Genomic DNA, 16,711 nt, shown 5'->3' on the forward strand with positions numbered 1-16,711 from the left:
GAGGTGACCAATCAGAAGCAAGGTTGGTGAACTTTGGTGGTGCCATTTTTGTATAGGGCAGCAGTTTTTCCTGCTTAGAGGATGAAGTAGAGGGTGTAACCATTTTGTTCCCTTACTAAGGATGGCGTTGCATGGCGTCTTGTAGTTGTGGCGGTCTCCACAGCTCTGGTATAATGGCTTTGAAAAGACTGACTTCGCAGCTGGGGGTTGCAGCTAAGGCATTCCGGGAAGGTGGTCAAGGTACAGAGCATTTTGAGTGCGGGTTAGACGTAAAAGTGCGCGAAATTAACTTAGGGAGAGTAGGTCCCATACAAGAAAGTGGCAGGTTGCGCCTTTTATAACTGCGTCCCAAACACGTTGGCTTGGGAACTGAATTGTGGCTTCCGGAGAATTCGTTTTAAAGTAAAACTTGGCTGACACACGTAGTCGAATGCGGTGCAGAGTTCTGTTGTAGATTTGGTTGAACCGTTGTAGACCAGTTTGTCGGTTCCGGCTTAGATTTTTTTTAAAATATGTAAAAAGCATGCAGTGAGAATAGAAAGCGTAATAAGGAGTCATATTCTGCCTTTTCTTTTTGCCTGCTGAATTTGTTTTCTGTTTGTAACATTTTGAGTCTCTCTACACAAGACATCTTACATAGGAATGCTCAAATGACTTCCTGTTCGGTCTTATATTCAAGTGTACTCTGTCTCTGTAGCAGTGCATGTGTATCCTCAATGTGAGAATAAGGGTAAGATCTTTCACTCGAGTGTCTCCATGTAAGATGTCTTGTGTAGAGAGGTTTTAACATAGGTGAGCATTCCAAGATAGGATCCTTCACCTGCAATTTGAAGTATTGTCTATTATACCATCTCAGGTTCTTGCATTCTCACTTCCTTGCATGAGTGAGTCTCAGTTTGTTTACTGGGGTTGCATCCTATGAAGCTGATCCTAAGTAGGTTTCTTAAGAAGTAAGCCTCACTGCTTAGGATTGTAGCTTTAACCATTGGCCTAATGTGAAGAGAGGTGGTAGATTGACCTTTGCATTATTTTTTTTATTATTATAAAGTTTTTTATTGGATGAGGTAATATAATATTTTGTTTAGTACATACATCTTATCCAAATCATATCCTTCTAAATATAGAACTCCCCCCTCCCCCTTTTCTCCGTTTACTTCCCCAACACTCCAACCCCCTGTTAATTTATATACGTTATTATTTGCTATACTTGTTATTACTTTAACCATGGTAAAAATCTTAATGTCTTTTCCCTTCATTATATTCTTATAATTTAATTTGCAATCCTTCCAAAGACCACAATTGTCCTTTAACATCCCATTTTTTTCCAAATATTCCTTGAACTTTTTCCATTCTTCCCAAAAATGTTCTGGATCTTGCTCTTTAAAATTTCTAGGCAGTTTGTCCATTTCGGCCACGTACAACTGCTTCCTTGTCCATTCTTCAATTTCCGGTATTTCTTCTTTTTTCCAATATTGAGCATATAAAATTCTTGCTGCTGCTAACATATAGTATAACAATATCTTATCACTTCTACTAGCTTTTTCTAAATGTAAAGATAATAACAGCATTTCTGGATTTTTAGCAACATTTTATTGTAATATCAAAGACATTTCAGTACATATTTTAGACCAAAAGTCTCTAGCCTTTTGACAAGTCCACCACATGTGAAATAGAGAACCTTTATGCTCCTTACATTTCCAACATTTATTCGATAACTGTTTGTTAGCTATGGCTAATTTTTTAGGTGTTAGGTACCATCTATATAACATTTAATAACCGTTCTCTCTCATGCTGGTACAAGTTGATATTTTTAAGGTATTCCTCCATAATTGCTCCCATGCTTCCATAGATATATCATTATTACAGTTTATAGCCCACTTTACCATTTGCACCTTTGCATTATATGGGGTAAGATGCGCTGTAGTGGAACAGTTTCCCATTCATATAAACATACCTTTTTTTTGTTTCATTTGTTACATATACTTGCCTTTCTTCCTTTTTGCCAAACGTTCTTCTTTGTAAGGGGTTAGACTGTTGGGGTTAGATGAGGTGATAGCGAGGAACAGAACCTTTGCATTTGTTGGGATAATATTTGTTTAACATGGGGATAGTTGGGTCTATGAACAGGTTTGTAATCGCTTTACTTGGGACCAAGCATACATACCCACTTAATAAAACTTGTTTTCCTGCTAAGGCTGCAATTCTGTGCGCACTTCGGAGTAAATCCCATTAAACTCCGAGGGGCTTGCTTCTGAGTAAACATACATAGGATTGGACAGTATGCCCACCAAGAAGTAGGTAGCATAATCTTTATCGTCACACAGATGTCAATAGATAACTTAATCTTTCACTACAGAGCTCTGCATTTCCCACTGTCTTCGCCTACTGTGTTAATCTGGTTTTCATTAGCCATTCTTGTGCTGGATTCTGAAGCATGGAGGATAAATAAAAATATTGTTAGCCAAACTGGTTACTCTCACAATGAATCTGGTGGTATTTATAGAAGAGCCGCATCTTGAAAAATTCATCAGTATATCTGTAGCAATGCATCTGGGTTGATAGAAGGCTATCCGCACTAGACTTTTTATCCATGAATGTACATTTATTTACATGTGCACTACAGTCTAGATGCATCTCTCTCATACTTACACACTGTGTTTTACTTCTACACGGTTCTTCCTTCTGTTTTACACTCGCAATATCCCCATGAGATAAGTTTATTTATTTATTTTGTTGGATTTATATCCCACCCTCCCTGCAAACAGGCTCAGGGCAGGTCACAATATCATAAAAACCATAATTTAAAATACAATAAATAAGTTAAAATAAAAAAAAAAATAAAGTAACAGATCTCATTAAAAGGTGGAGTGAAACAAAGCAAAACAGGCAAGGGCCAATGAGGATAGTTTGCCAGTTCCTCAACCCCTCTCATAGGCCTAGCAGAACGTCTTCGTTTTACAGGTCCAGCGGAACTGTATTAAGTCCTGCAGGGCCCAGGTCTCAACTGGGAGAGTGTTCCATCAGGCTGGAGCCAGAGATGATAAGGCTCTGGCCCTGGTTGATACTAAGTGAACATCCTTGTGGCCTGGGAGCATCAGTAGATGTTGATCTACAGAGCATAACACACTCCAGGGAACATACAGAGAGAGATGGCCCCAAAGATATGCAGGTCCCAGTCTGTTAAGGGCCTTAAAGATTAACGCCAATGCCTTGAACTTGACCCAGAATTCAACTGGGAGCCAGTGCAGCTGGTGCAGTACAGGTCGCATGTGTGTCCTAAACAGGGTTCCCATTAGGACATGTGCCACTGCATTCTGGACCAATTGCAATTTTCGGGTCAGTTTCAAGGGTAACCCTGCATAGAGTGAGTTACAGTAGTCCAATCTGGAGATGACCGTTGCATGGATTACTGTAGCTAGGTCATGGGCAAAGAGGTAGGGAGCAAGTTGTTTGACCTGCTGAAGACAGAAAAACGCAGTTCTAGCAACCAGTGAGACCTGGGTCTCAGTTGACAAGGAGACATCCAGAATTACACCCAGGATCCTCACCGTCAAGCCAGGCATCAAAGGTGCCCCGTCTAAGGCTGGGAGCCGGATTCCCGAGGTCAACAACCCTTGACCCAGATACAGGACCTCTGTCTTCACAGGGTTCAACTTTAGCCTACTCTACTTCATCCATACAGTCACAGCATCTAAAGCCCTAGCCAAAACATCCAGGGCTGCATCCAGCCAGCCGTCCATCAACAGATACAACTGGGTGTCGTCAGCATTTTGATGGCATCTCAGTCCAAAACTTTGGGCTAACTGGGCAAGGAGGCGCATATAGATATTAAATAGCATTGGGGAGAGAATTGCCCCTTGAGTAACACCACATACCAGTGGGTATCTCAGCAACAGCTGTTCCCCAAATGCCACGCTCTGTCCCTAACCGTGGAGAAAAGAGATTAGCCATTGCAAGGAGGCCCCATGTATCCCCACATCAGTGAGGCAGTGGGTCAGAAGGTCATAATTGACCATGTCGAACGCTGCCTTCAGACCCAATAACACCAGCAGTGCTGACCCACCTTGACTCAGATGCCAACTAATCATCTGAGGGTGACAAGCAGCATCTCTGTCTTATGGTCAGGGAGGAAGCTGTTCTGAAATGGATCCAGGACTGAGGAGTCATTCAGGAATTCCTGCCGCTGCTTTGCCACTGCCCGCTTGATCACCTTACCCAGGCAGGGGAGACTTGAAACTGGGCAGTAACTGGACAGATCAGTAGGGTCCTAAGATGGCCTTACCACTGCTTCTTTCAGTGCTCTAGGGAATACACCCGAGCTCAAAGATAAATTAATGATCTCCACCAATGGGACCCAAAGTTCGTCACTGCTGGGTTTAACCAGCCATGATGGACAAAGGTCCAAGGGGCAAGTAGTAGGCCTCACAGCAGGGAGGGTCCTGTCAACCTCATTCTGGGAGATGCAGCTGAAATGATCTAAAACCAAACCAGAAGTTGGCCAAGTTAGGTAAAGAAACAATGTCCTAGCTCATGGTCATTCACCTACTTTCCTAACAAGCAAAGAGAGGACCTTCTTGATCATGGTACCAGGGTGGATAAAAATCAATGATTTAAAAAAAAAATCGGATTTTTTTTATTTAAATCAGATTTTTTTTATTTAAATTGGATTTTTTTAAATAAAATGCTTTTTGAGGAAAATATATTACCATCCAAAGGTTATTCCATCATGAAATAAAGATTAGTTTTTAATTATGTAGAATAAGGCTGTATATGTTTAACTTTTTGGTAAATAAATTCCATTAATCCATTCACAATGTCATGCTCTTCCAGAGGTTTTTGTAAGATTATTGGGCAGTTTCTCTGCCTACAAGATATTATCACAGATGCTTGGTTTTGCAGTTCTCAAAACTGAATTTGTGTCAGCTCAACAGAGATCACATGCCTCTTCTTCACAGCAAAAATGTTATAACATGAACAGAGTTGAGAAAAAGACCTTAATCCTATTGTTCTACAAACCCATGAAGACAGAATCAACCGCTCCAGTGCTAAGTTTCAAGAAGTTCAGTGAATATAAACAATATTTTTCTGATTGTTTGGAGTGGAATAGATCTGCACAAGAAGAAACTAAGTGTGAGGAGGGAGGGGCAAGCAGTACAAAATGAAAGTGAAACTTTTTGAGCACAATACTGCACAAGTCTTTGGATCTTTTGTGTGTATGACCTGAGGTTTATCACATTCTTTCCTTGGAGGAAAAAACCTATAATGGCAGCAGGCCGTAAAAGAGACCCAGTTTGGGAATACTTTAATGAAGTTCCTTTACCTATCGGTAAGGCAGGCATCTACTTGCATATTAAAGTTATACCAGCAAGAATTAGTCTTTATGTAGAAAACTATGATTTAAATCAAGCCTTAATGACTAGTGATTTAAATCGTGATTTAAATCAGTTTGATTTAAATCAAATCCACCCTGCATGGTACTATGGAACTCTTCCCAAGGAGATATGTCTGTCCCTTCTACCAGTAAGTGAAGACTTTTTTGTTTCATTTGGCATTCCTTCAGAGAGATCTCCTTCCCAGCATTGCCTGGTCCACCCATGTTAAAACTTGGGGGCCACAAGTACTCACCTGTTGGCATGCCTGTATTCCTCAATGATTACATAATTTCTGGCATGACCTAAAAACAACAGGTCACACCAAGGGACAATTCTCCCTGTTTCTGGATGCCTTTTCTCCCCACCTGCCAAACCAGCAGCAGCAGCTGGTGGAGTATCTCCCCACTCCATAGTAGAGGATATGACAACCTTGCTCCCTCTTTATCCAATGTTTTAACTTTTTTTTGTCTTTTTGTATTTTACCTCTGGTTTTAATTGTCTTAATGATGTGTTCTTTTGGGTAGGTTTTAATGCTTTAAAATGTGATTTTATTATGTATGTTTTAATTCATTAGCCATCTTGGTGGCTCTTATAAGGGCAGAATGTATTTTTTAAAATTATAATAGAATTTGAACCTGGGTCTCCCTAGTCCTGCTCTCACACTGTAAACACTTCAGATCTTGGAAGCGAAACAAAGTCGGTCTTGGTTAGTAATTGGATGGGAGACCTCCAAAGAGGACCGTGGTAGCAGAGACAGGAAATGGCAAATCGCCTGTTAGTCTTTTGCCATGAAAACCCCACTAGGGGTCGCCATAAGTCAATTATGATTAGATGGTACTTTCCACCACTACCAATGCCATTTTACTCTGGAAGACAGAGTGATTTACTTAAATTGATCTTAATAAAAGATGTTAAAATGACTTTGTTTTGGATTTTGCTATGGACCAATGCAGTTAACTACTTTTTTTGTAGTAAATATGGACATATTGTTAAAAAGTCACATCAAAGAGAATAACATATTTAGGATTATAGGTATGACAAGATTGACAGACTGTCTTTAAGTATAATAGCAAAGAGTCCAGTAGCACCTTTAAGACTAGCCAACTTTATTGTAGCATAAGCTTTTGAGAATCACAGTTCTCTTCGTCATGTTTCTTAGACACAGTTCAGTTGAGTTAAATGGGATGAACATGTTACATCTTCTCATATAGATTGTGGTTGACAGGGTTCCTATGGAAAATTTCTGCAACTGTCTTTTATCCCTCTCTTCAACAATAGACTATAGATTATTTTACATTAACATTCAATGGTAAATGTATTTGTATTTCTGCAGAACTATGTGTTTATAATGTAAGCTGTATACTAGGACAGCATTATATTCTGTTCTGCTTTACTTCGCATATGCGCTGGGTTGTTTTCAACATCTATTAATCATAGTAGTTTTTCTTTTATTCCTTTGTAGGTATTCGATTCAGTTCTGCAGTTCCCAATTCCACACCTTCTGTTGAGGATGAACTGGACACAACAGACAATGAAATTGTTGCCCCTGATTTTACTAACCGGAATCCTCGTAACTTGGAACAGTTGGCTCTAGCAAGGAAGGAGAGAGGCTGGAAAACGACATGGCCATCGCAAGAGTATTGGCACAGGTGTGTTATAAAAACAAAAGATAGCAGAGGTCTACAGAAATCTGGAGAGTATCTTGTGACATTATCCTCTAGAACTAACCTGTTGTCCAAAAGCATAACACTGCTTTTGTCTTCTAATCTGCAGACCACAGTCATGTTTTCAAAAAATCCTCGCGTCCATAAATCTGCACTGATTTCCTTTGGTTTTCACCATCCACATCAAACATCTGATCCTTGCAGTTAAGTTGCTCTGCTCCTATGAAGACTCCAGTGACCTCTCTATAGGCTGCTCCATGATTGTTTTGCTCCATGCAAATTCACAATCTGTGCCCACAGGCTGCAGTATATATCACCACCTTTAAGGCATCTAACTGCTAGTTCTGATGTGAGCCCTAATGTGTTACAGTGGTTAAGAGGTTGGGCTGCAAGTTAGCACTTTGCTGTTTCAAATCCCACTACTGCCATGAGCTTAGTAGGTGGCCTTGGGTAAACCACTGCTCTCAACTCCAGCTCCCCAACTGTATTGTGAGGATAATAATATCACTTACTTTAGTCTCTTCTCTAAATGGGGCACTAATCTGTCTAGAAGAGTGGTATATAAGTACAGTTACTATTCTTATGTGCAGTGGTCCTTCTGCTTCTGCCGAGGGAATGAGGAAGGAATCAGTTGTTTGATCCTCTGAAGAAAGTTGCGGAAGTGCCTCTGTTTAGAAGCATGAGCCTGCCAAGGCGCAGCATACTTAGCAAAACAGCAGTGCATTGAGCAGATATTCTGTCATGTTAGTTTCTTATAAGAGGCCCATCATCAATTCACTGGTTTCAAGCAGGGTGTCTCCCCTCCACTCTTCTATGTAACATAAGTTTCTTATGCAATCAGTACATCTTTTTATGGGTGATCTTGTTTGCCTGCATTATTTTAGAACTTGAAACCTATATGGTATATATGAGAATCTATTTTATGTAACTGCAGGGTGGCATTTTTGAGGACCAGTCCTGTCTCTAGTTCTACAGTATTAGTGTTTCGTAGGATGGAAGAAACTTAGTTTCCTCCTTCAGTCCTGACTTTGTGTACACAATGGAATGGGGAAAGCATCGTTTAGGCATTAAGGATTCGTAGTGTGTCTAATATGTGGAAACATCTGAGTCACTGCTTGGCTCTTTTATTAGCTGTTGTTACTGATAGTCCTCTCTGTCAAGAGCATGGCTTATGAGCAGTATTAGACATATTGTATCAGGTCACCCCAGAGAAAATTACTGCATCCTTCCTTAGGAAATTACTTCTTAAGTGACATTTTTTGTAAGTCTGTATGCTGGGCAGTCTCTTGAAAATCATTAGAGTCTCTTGACATTTAGCCTCTAATATTTTAGTTTCAATAGTTGCTGTTTCTTGGAAGAAAGGTGTCCCAACTGGGAATTGTAGCTCTAGTGACATTTGGTCCCATCCTGACATTAACATCTTTTCTACATCCCAGAAGGGACTGTGGCTCAGTGGAAGAGTCTCTGCTTTTCATATAGAAGGTCCAAGGTTCTATCATTGGCATCTCCAGGTAAAAAGAACCAGGCAGTAGGTAATGTGAAAGACCTCTCCCTGAGACCCTGAAGAGCTTCTGCCAGACAATACTGACTTGATGGACCAATAGTCTGATTCAGTATAAATCATATGTTCATCATGCAGTATAGGATGCACATATTGGGGGGTATAGAGAAAACCCAGTAGGGCTCTGTTGCTGGGGCATGTGTGCATGTGGAAGGTTATGGAGGTGTTTGTGTACCAAGTGTACATATTTATGACTGATGCCATTTTTTGGAATATTTATAAAGAAAATGGATCCCAAGTAACTAAAATTGTGACAGCTGTGGCCAAACAAGATACCTTGCATTTTGGTTAGTGGCTTTGTGATTTCTTTAGTTGTTTTTGTAGTGGAGGCTGGGTATTATATTTTGTATACAGGTGTTAATAGTGAAGTATAACTTAAATACTTAGTGTTTTTTCTTATTATTTTACAGTACTATCTATGTATGTGGTACTTTAGATGTAAGTAGAAGACGTAGCCTCTTGTTGTTCCGTTAGCTAAATTTCAGTGGTGTGGGCGTTCTTAAAATTAGGGATATGAGCTAAGAGGTTTCACAGGTTTCACAGAAGCGGTGAATTTTAAACTCAAGCTTGAAATGGGGTGGAAGGAGAGATGTATGCATGCATTCTGAGATCCAGTTTCAGACAGAAGGCTTGAGATTCTCTGACTTTGAATAATAGAGAATTTTGTTACTGGTAACTGGAAAAGAAAATCAATGAATTACTGAAATAAGATCATGACATTTTTCTTGGTTTGCAATCCAGGTTGAGACTTGAGCAAACAAAGTACCACGTGAACGCCTATGTTGAGCATTGCAGTGGACACATTGTAGTCTCTGCTTCCACTCGAGAGTGGGCCATCAAGAAGCACCTTCATAATACAACAGGCGTGACAGCATGTGAGAATGTGGGACGTGTGCTAGCTCAACGTTGCCTTCAAGCAGGAATCAACTTTGTGGATTTCCGAGCTATAACTCCATGGGAAAAATGTTGTGATTCGGCAAGTTGATTATTTTAGGGGCTTTAGTAAACTAAAAAATCTAGATTCTATTCTTATTACACATCTGGCTTGATAATTGTTTACTTAAAAGCACGGAGCAGTAGTTCGGTATAGTGTTAAATGCTTTAACTGACAACGTGCAGTCCTGCTCAATGAATTATATCAGAAGATGAAGTCTGTGTGGAGAAAAAAAGTCAGCTCTGGCATACTCTTAACGTGAGACATGCAGTATTGTTTAAAAGGGAAAGATCTCTTAAAGGACTAGGTCAATAAATTGAAATAATAATAATTTATTTAATACAAATTATAATAACGAGTGATTTAATTCCTCTCTCTCTTTCTATTTCTCTTTAAAACAGATCCAGAGCTTCCAAAATGCTGTGAGTGAAGGTGGTGTTGAACTGAAAGAACTGCGAAGAATTTATAAATAAGTTTAAAACTTGTGAGAATATGCTAAGAGACTATTGAAACCTCTTACATTAAATAAAAATCTAATGGACAAACATATTGATGACAGAGGGTTTTTTTTGTTTAAAGTAGATTTTTCTAAAGGTTGTCCTGCACCTGAAGAAGCCTCATGGGGCTAGTTGGATTCCAGAACAATATCGAGGATATTCCTAACTTCAGTATCTTCTCAGTCCACAGCCTTGATCTGTCTTCAATCAGTGCAGTAGCTTCCAGTTATCCCAGCTTGCCATTCTGGTGCCCCAAGCTCCCCTGATGTATCAAACTATCAGGGACAGATGAAATGTGAGAGAAAATAACTGCAGGTGGTGTTTACTTCACACCACAGCTTACCAGTTGTATTATGTAGTAGATCACTTTTAAATTGTTTCAGCAGCTTTGCAAAGTACTATTCAGGACTATATTACATTTTGCAAGGTAAATGGCCAGGCTACTCTGGGCTGTATTTGTGCAAAATCTTCTCTACAAGGTCATCAAAATTATTTGGGCTGCAACTTGTCTCAAAGACTATCCTGTTTGTTTAGATTGGTTTCCATTGCTGCTGCTACTGTGGATTCTGTCCCTGTGGTTAAAGGGAGGCCCATGTCCATTTTTGCTGTGAAAGCAAAGTTTATGCATTTTCTCATATCTATGTGAAACATGGCATGCAATAAAGTATTACCTTGAAGCACATCTCCCGTTTGCCGTTTGTTAATCATCAATAGGTCTAATTCTCAACATGGCCATATTTTTGGATACTTAAGTCCAAATCTGAGAAAACCCCCAGGTTTGTAGCAAAATCTGAAATCTTAAAAAAAAAACCACACACAATCATAGGGGATTATAATCCTTTCCAAATGATAGAATCTGCATCTGTAACTTTAAGAAACATATGCCATCAGTGACCACCGCTAGTCTATACTATTGCCAGTCTTCAATCCTTGAAATCTGTCAGTAAAAATAAGGGGAAAGGGCCCTTTCGAGGGCTATTTTGGCCTATGAGGGAGGACTCATTGGCAGCAGCTGATGGACAACTTGCTATCATGGGACTTGCATGACTTAATGAGGCCGTTTTTTACTAATGTTCAATTGCAGCCACCCCATAAAAGCCAGTGTGGTGTAGTGGTTTGAGTATCCAAGTAGGATCTGGGAGACCCATATTCAAATCCCCTCTGGTCACTAGGTGTCTTTGGGCCAGTCATACAGTGTCGGTCTAACCTACCTCTCGGGGGTTGTGTGAGGATACGAAAGAATGATTTTGGTTCCCTAGTTGGGAGAAGGGATATATATAAAGTAAATATATAATAAATATAACTAAAGATGGGGGCAGGTAAAAGTTAGGTTTGTAGTTGGATAGGAAGGAAAGAAAAAAATCTTAAGGATATGGGGGCTGCCAGGAGGAAAGAGGAAATTGTGTGGAGAGGGATGGGGGGGGATGACATGCTCTCCTACAAGGCCCTTTATGGGTCCTGTTCCTAACTTTCCATTGTTGCTGTCAGTAAATCCCTTGAGAACGTTTGTCTAAACGAGGCCCATAGCCAGAAATTGTGTTCTTTTAAATTAAAACTGGAAAATGGCATTCTTAGTGCTTGCACTACAAGCCCAATGCAAGTTTATGGCCTTGAACAATTGTGAAGATTAATCACCATTCCACTGACTTGCACTTTAGCAGAAAACTTACCAACCCAAGCTAAAATGTGTATTTCTGACTGCTAGGTAACTCTTATATGCTCCAATTTGTTTCCCAAAGTTTACAGAAGTGCTAAGAAAATCTGATCTTAAGCATTTGGGAGTGGGTTCCACTTAAATGGGATTTAGAATCGAAGTATTAGAATATCAGCAAATAGGATTCATTTGTACGCCCCCCGCTTTTTTTTGTGAAGCATGATCCCCATGTGTGCAGCGACAGCGTGTCGAAATTCCAACAAAGGAAGTTTTCCTTGCTATACGGCTATAATTATGGACCGAATATCTCTCCTAAAGCTTTTAAACGATACTGAAATCCTAACAATAAAAAGTGGAACAATGAATAGGAATTCCGTTAGTGGAGAACGCAAACTGGGATATCCCTTTTAGAAGCGGAGGAAGGAGTTATTCTTGAAAGGGCCAGGCTTTCTTTAGCTGAAAGGCGGTGTACGGTTCAGGGAGATTGTGTCTTTAAAAAAATGCGGCGGGAACAGCGGCGCGTGTTGCTGGAGGGAGAGGGAGAAGGGAGTATGGATGTGGGCGCGGCGGAATTTGAGGAGAAATTGCCGAGGCTGCGAGAGCTCATTCTTGACTGCGACTTTGTCGGTGAGGCAGACGAGCCGGGAGGAAAGAACAATTATGGAAGCAGCTCCTGTCAGAGCAAGACGGGAAAAGGTTAAAGAGCTAGGCTGCGTGAGGCTCGTAGTAACCAATGTCATCTTGGGAGGAAAGGGAAGGAGCGGACTCTGCATCACTCTACTACTTTGTCCTTTGCCTCTTTTAGGGTTGCCATCTCTGGACTGAGAAATTCCTGAAGGTTTGGGGGGTGGTCGTGCCTGGGGAGGGTAGGGAAGAGGCCTCAGCAAAGTATAATACTATAGAGTCCACCTTCCAAGGCAGCCATTTTCTCCAGGAGAACTGATCTCCATGGCCTGGAGATCTGTTGCAATTCCTGGAGATCTCCAGCCCCGCCTGGAGCCTTAACCGTTAAGAGCCAGTTTGGTGTAGTGGTTAGGAGTGCAGGACTCTAATCTGGAGACCCAGTTTTGATTCCCCACTCCTCCACTTGAAGCCAGCTGGGTGACCTTGGGCTAGTCACAGCTCTCTGGAGCTCTCTCAGCCCCACCCACCTCACAGGGTGTTTTGTTGTGGGGTAATAATAACATACTTTGTAAACTGCTCTGAGTGGGCATTAAATTGCCCTGAAGGGTGGTATATAAATCGAATGTTGTTATTATTATTACTAAGTAAGCCCCACTGAATTCGATGGGGTTTTCTCCTTAGGAAGTGTGTTTGTGATTATAGTCTTCAATTTATTTGCATTAATTTTTCTGTGTTCTTCCTTTCTCCACAATGGGACCCCAAGTGGCTTATATCGTCCTTCTTTTCTCCATTTTATCCTCGCAACAACCCTGAGAATGTGTGACTGGCCCAAAGTCACTGAGAAGACTTCCATGGCACAGCAGAGATTTGAACCCGGTTTGCACTTAATGTAGTCTGACACTAACCAGTACACCCTGCTGGCTCTTTTAAGTGTGTTGAAGACTGCATAACTTAAGGGACATTTCCTTGCTCCAGGGAGTTTTGGAGATTGCAGCTATGGATGGGGTTGCTACAGTTGTCTTGCAGATTTCTGAGCACTGTCACTAAAGTACAGTTTCTGGAATTTTGGGGGAACTTGGTTGGAGTGTCAAGCTATATCTAGTCACACGTAGAGTCAGTCCTGCTTATTTCACAGGGTTGTTCTGAGAATAAAATGGAGGACAGGAGAACCGTGTATTTTGCCCTGAGCTCCTTGGGAGAAGGATGGACTGGAGAAAAAAGTGGCAGTGCGATGGACATAGTTAAAACTAGCATAAAACCAACCGGATGTGCAGTGTGTTCAGTGACACTGGATTCGTAACTGTGGGATTTGTTAGGTAACACAGAAGAAACACAGAGAAAATCTTTATTACCTGTTGCTTAAAAAGAACCCTTACTTACTCAGCGAGTAGTTCTGACAATTGTGATATTTGTAAGGGTGCTCTTTTAAAGAATATCAGCAGCTTACTTGTATAGGGTTGCTGTTCATTTACAGATAAATAGATGTACTTCTCTGGTTTGCAAAAAAAGGAGGTTTAAACTATGGAGCGGAGGTGATTTTTATTTCCTACTTGATTTTATATGTACAGTAATTATGCAGCTGAGAAGAAAGAAATCTCAATTGAAATACTAGTCCATTGTTCTCTAACTGAATATGGTTATTTCAGATTATTTGAATCTCAAACATCTAGGAAGGCTTGTCCCAGTATGTAAAGATATTACAACACCTAACTGCAAAGGACTGCACCTCACTCTGTTTCGATGGTACTGACGGGCCTCAGTGTATGAATTTGTTAGGGTTCTACAAATCCTGCAACACCTATAGGTCTGCAGAAAAATCTAAAACTAAAAAAAAAATGGGGGGGATGACAGACTCAAAATTTGTGTGTGAGTTATTTAAAAGGAAGAAAGCTGGCCCATATGCAGTCTATCATGAGTTTGGTATGGGGTCTTGAGGGCATCAGGTAGTAGAAAGAGGAATGGCTAACAGGATAAGAGGGGTAAGGTGATGATGAAGGCAGGTGGAAGAGATGAGCGTCTTGCATCTCCATTCTTGTCCTTCTTTTTCACATCTTTCAGCTGTAAGTGCTTTCTTCCATCTTCATTTAGCCCATAGGATAACTTGCAAGACTACCTTAACCCAATCTAGCCACACTGATTCATCCCCCATAAACCTCCCCACTAGACTATTGTAATGCCTTTGAAGACAACTCAGAAACTGCAGCTGGTACAGAATACTGCAACTCAGTTACTATTGGAAGCTAAGTAGAATATGCATCTTAAACCGATACTGCAGTCACTACATTGATAACCAATTAGTTCCTGGGCTTAGTTCAATGTACTGGTTATCATCTGCAAAGCTCTTTATGGCTCATGACCTATATATCTGCAGGACTGCCTCTCCTGATATACTGCCCATCAGCAGCAATGCTCTTTCGCCTTCTAAATGTTCCACCTTCATTCTGCCACTGGGTAAGGTCAGCAGCTTCTTGTACTGGAGTTTTCTCTGTTCTGGCTCCCACCTTGTGAAATGGCCTGCCTAATGAGAGCTGGAAGACTTCCGCAGTCCCTATCATTCTATAGACTGTGTAAAATGAAGCTGCTCAGGAGGCAGTTCTATAAACTGAATGTAGTTAATGTGTTTTCATTTTGTGTATTACAGTGTTTTTGTTTTTGCTTTGTTCTCTGATTTTGTGATCTTATTTTTGTTGTATGTCTTACAATGTTTCACTGTATTGTTCTCCAGTTTTGTAATCCCGCTTTAATGTCTGTATTATACTGTATTTTTAGTGAGTTCTCCAATTCCTATGGTTTTATCTATTATACTATTCTTACTGCATTAGTACTAGTTGTAACCTTTCTTTAATCTCAGTGAGGAAAATGTACTATAAGTTAAGTAAATAAATAAGGATAGAAAACCACTATTGTGACAGTGCTGTGGGGATGCTTAAAATCAGCAAAATGCATGCGGTTATTGACTTTTAGTGCCAAGCATTACTGCTTAAGCAGGATGCAAGAGCTTTAATGGGGCTTGTAAGGGATACGCTTGGGAATATAAAAAGCAATTACATGTAGTGAGAATGGTAGAAATAATGGGACACTGCTCTGGGAGTTTGAGGTTGTGTGTGCAAGAAGGATATATATTCATAATCACTTTAACCACCTTGCACAATTGGTATTGTTAGATTGCAGAAGAAAAATGTCTACTTCTCTGTAATTCTTTGTGTCTTGCAGGGTTAGATATGGAATTCACAGGTTTGCATTCAGCCTTTCCACCAGGTAGACAGCCCAGGTAAACTTGTCTAACCAAGCATGGTGTCAATTTATTTGTTCAAAGGACTAGTATGAAGAAATACAGCATGCACAAATCAATATAGAATATTGTCTTTTTTCCCCCTTTAGTCTCTATGATTACCCTGCTGAGTTGTATCAGAAAGCCAGACGGAGCGTTCAGCAGTTTACCGTGTGTCAGCTTGGTGAGCACTCTTGTTATCAGACAAGCTGAAATCCTGTGGCACAGGTTTGGGAGGGAACAGGCGCATGACAAAAGGGAAAGGAAGATCTACAGTTGCTATATACCCTGTTTTAATAGGAAAGTTGAAGGTCCAGGTTGCTAGGTAGCAAACCAAGTAAGTGCCTTGAGTTGCCAGCATCCAGATTTTTTTTTTCCAAATAGCGCTTCTGTTTTAATAGCACTTCTGCCAGCTACCTTGATCTATATGGTCAACAAACAGAACACGGAGGCCAAAACCTCCCTCTGATTTCATTGCTGTACCAAGTTAATGTGGACAAACTAACTAGTGTGGACAAATGCTTGAGTTAAGCAATTAGCATTTGACTTCACAAGTAAAAAGTATCTTTCTACTTATTTTGTATAACTCTAAAACAGTAAATCTTCAAAAGGAGAGAAAATGATCCAGCATTTTGCTTTTATGCTGTTGAAGGCAAGAAATTTATAGTCAAACTCCTTATTCAGTGTGGAAAGTAGATAATTTCAACTGAGGAAAAAAATCAGGAATATGGATTTCCTACCCAGTTGGTTTGTGCAGATGTTAACAGGAGTGAAAACTGTTCTCAGGGTGTCATTGCCCACCACAGAGAACATGACTACTATAGAAAATGAAAGCTAGTTGGACTCTTGGGTAGCCCCCATATTTAGGAGGGACCTTCAGTTCCAGTTTTAAAGCTTTAGCTCCAGAAAGTTCCATGATGCTTAGTGCAGTACCAATTTGTGTGCCTGCTTAGAACTATAACAAAGAAGAAAGCCAAGGTGGGCTCTTTGGAAAGCCAAGGTGGTCTTTGGAAGGACTCTTGTGTTTGTGTGCGAATAATATATTTTGTTCCTGTTGTGTATATGAACAGCTATAGACAAAAGTTACTCCTTCCTGACTCAGCTTCCAAAAGGATCCTAATGATTTTTTGCTAT

The 16,711-nt window shown here is 40.4% G+C and overlaps 2 protein-coding genes across 2 annotated transcripts in view; both read left to right on the forward strand.

Moving 5' to 3' along the window:
- The first annotated feature begins 94 nt into the window (after positions 1–94).
- On the forward strand, positions 95–10,078 carry MRPL18 (mitochondrial ribosomal protein L18). The gene is made up of 4 exons (XM_054999677.1): positions 95–240; positions 6,835–7,021; positions 9,339–9,573; positions 9,933–10,078. The coding sequence occupies exons 1-4, from the start codon at positions 132–134 to the stop codon at positions 10,002–10,004; spliced, it is 603 nt and encodes a 200-aa protein (XP_054855652.1). The 5' UTR covers positions 95–131; the 3' UTR covers positions 10,005–10,078.
- Positions 10,079–12,233: 2,155 nt separating this feature from the next.
- The window catches only part of PNLDC1 (PARN like ribonuclease domain containing exonuclease 1), a 35,156-nt gene continuing 30,678 nt past the window's right edge, over positions 12,234–16,711 (forward strand). The window contains exons 1-3 of the mRNA XM_054993778.1: positions 12,234–12,309; positions 15,520–15,577; positions 15,688–15,761. Coding sequence (XP_054849753.1) covers positions 12,234–12,309; positions 15,520–15,577; positions 15,688–15,761 — 208 coding nt within the window. The remainder of the gene's footprint in view (positions 12,310–15,519; positions 15,578–15,687; positions 15,762–16,711) is intronic.

The sequence above is a fragment of the Eublepharis macularius genome, chromosome 1 (assembly GCF_028583425.1).
Source record: "Eublepharis macularius isolate TG4126 chromosome 1, MPM_Emac_v1.0, whole genome shotgun sequence".
Classification (NCBI taxonomy): Eukaryota; Metazoa; Chordata; class Lepidosauria; order Squamata; family Eublepharidae; genus Eublepharis; species Eublepharis macularius.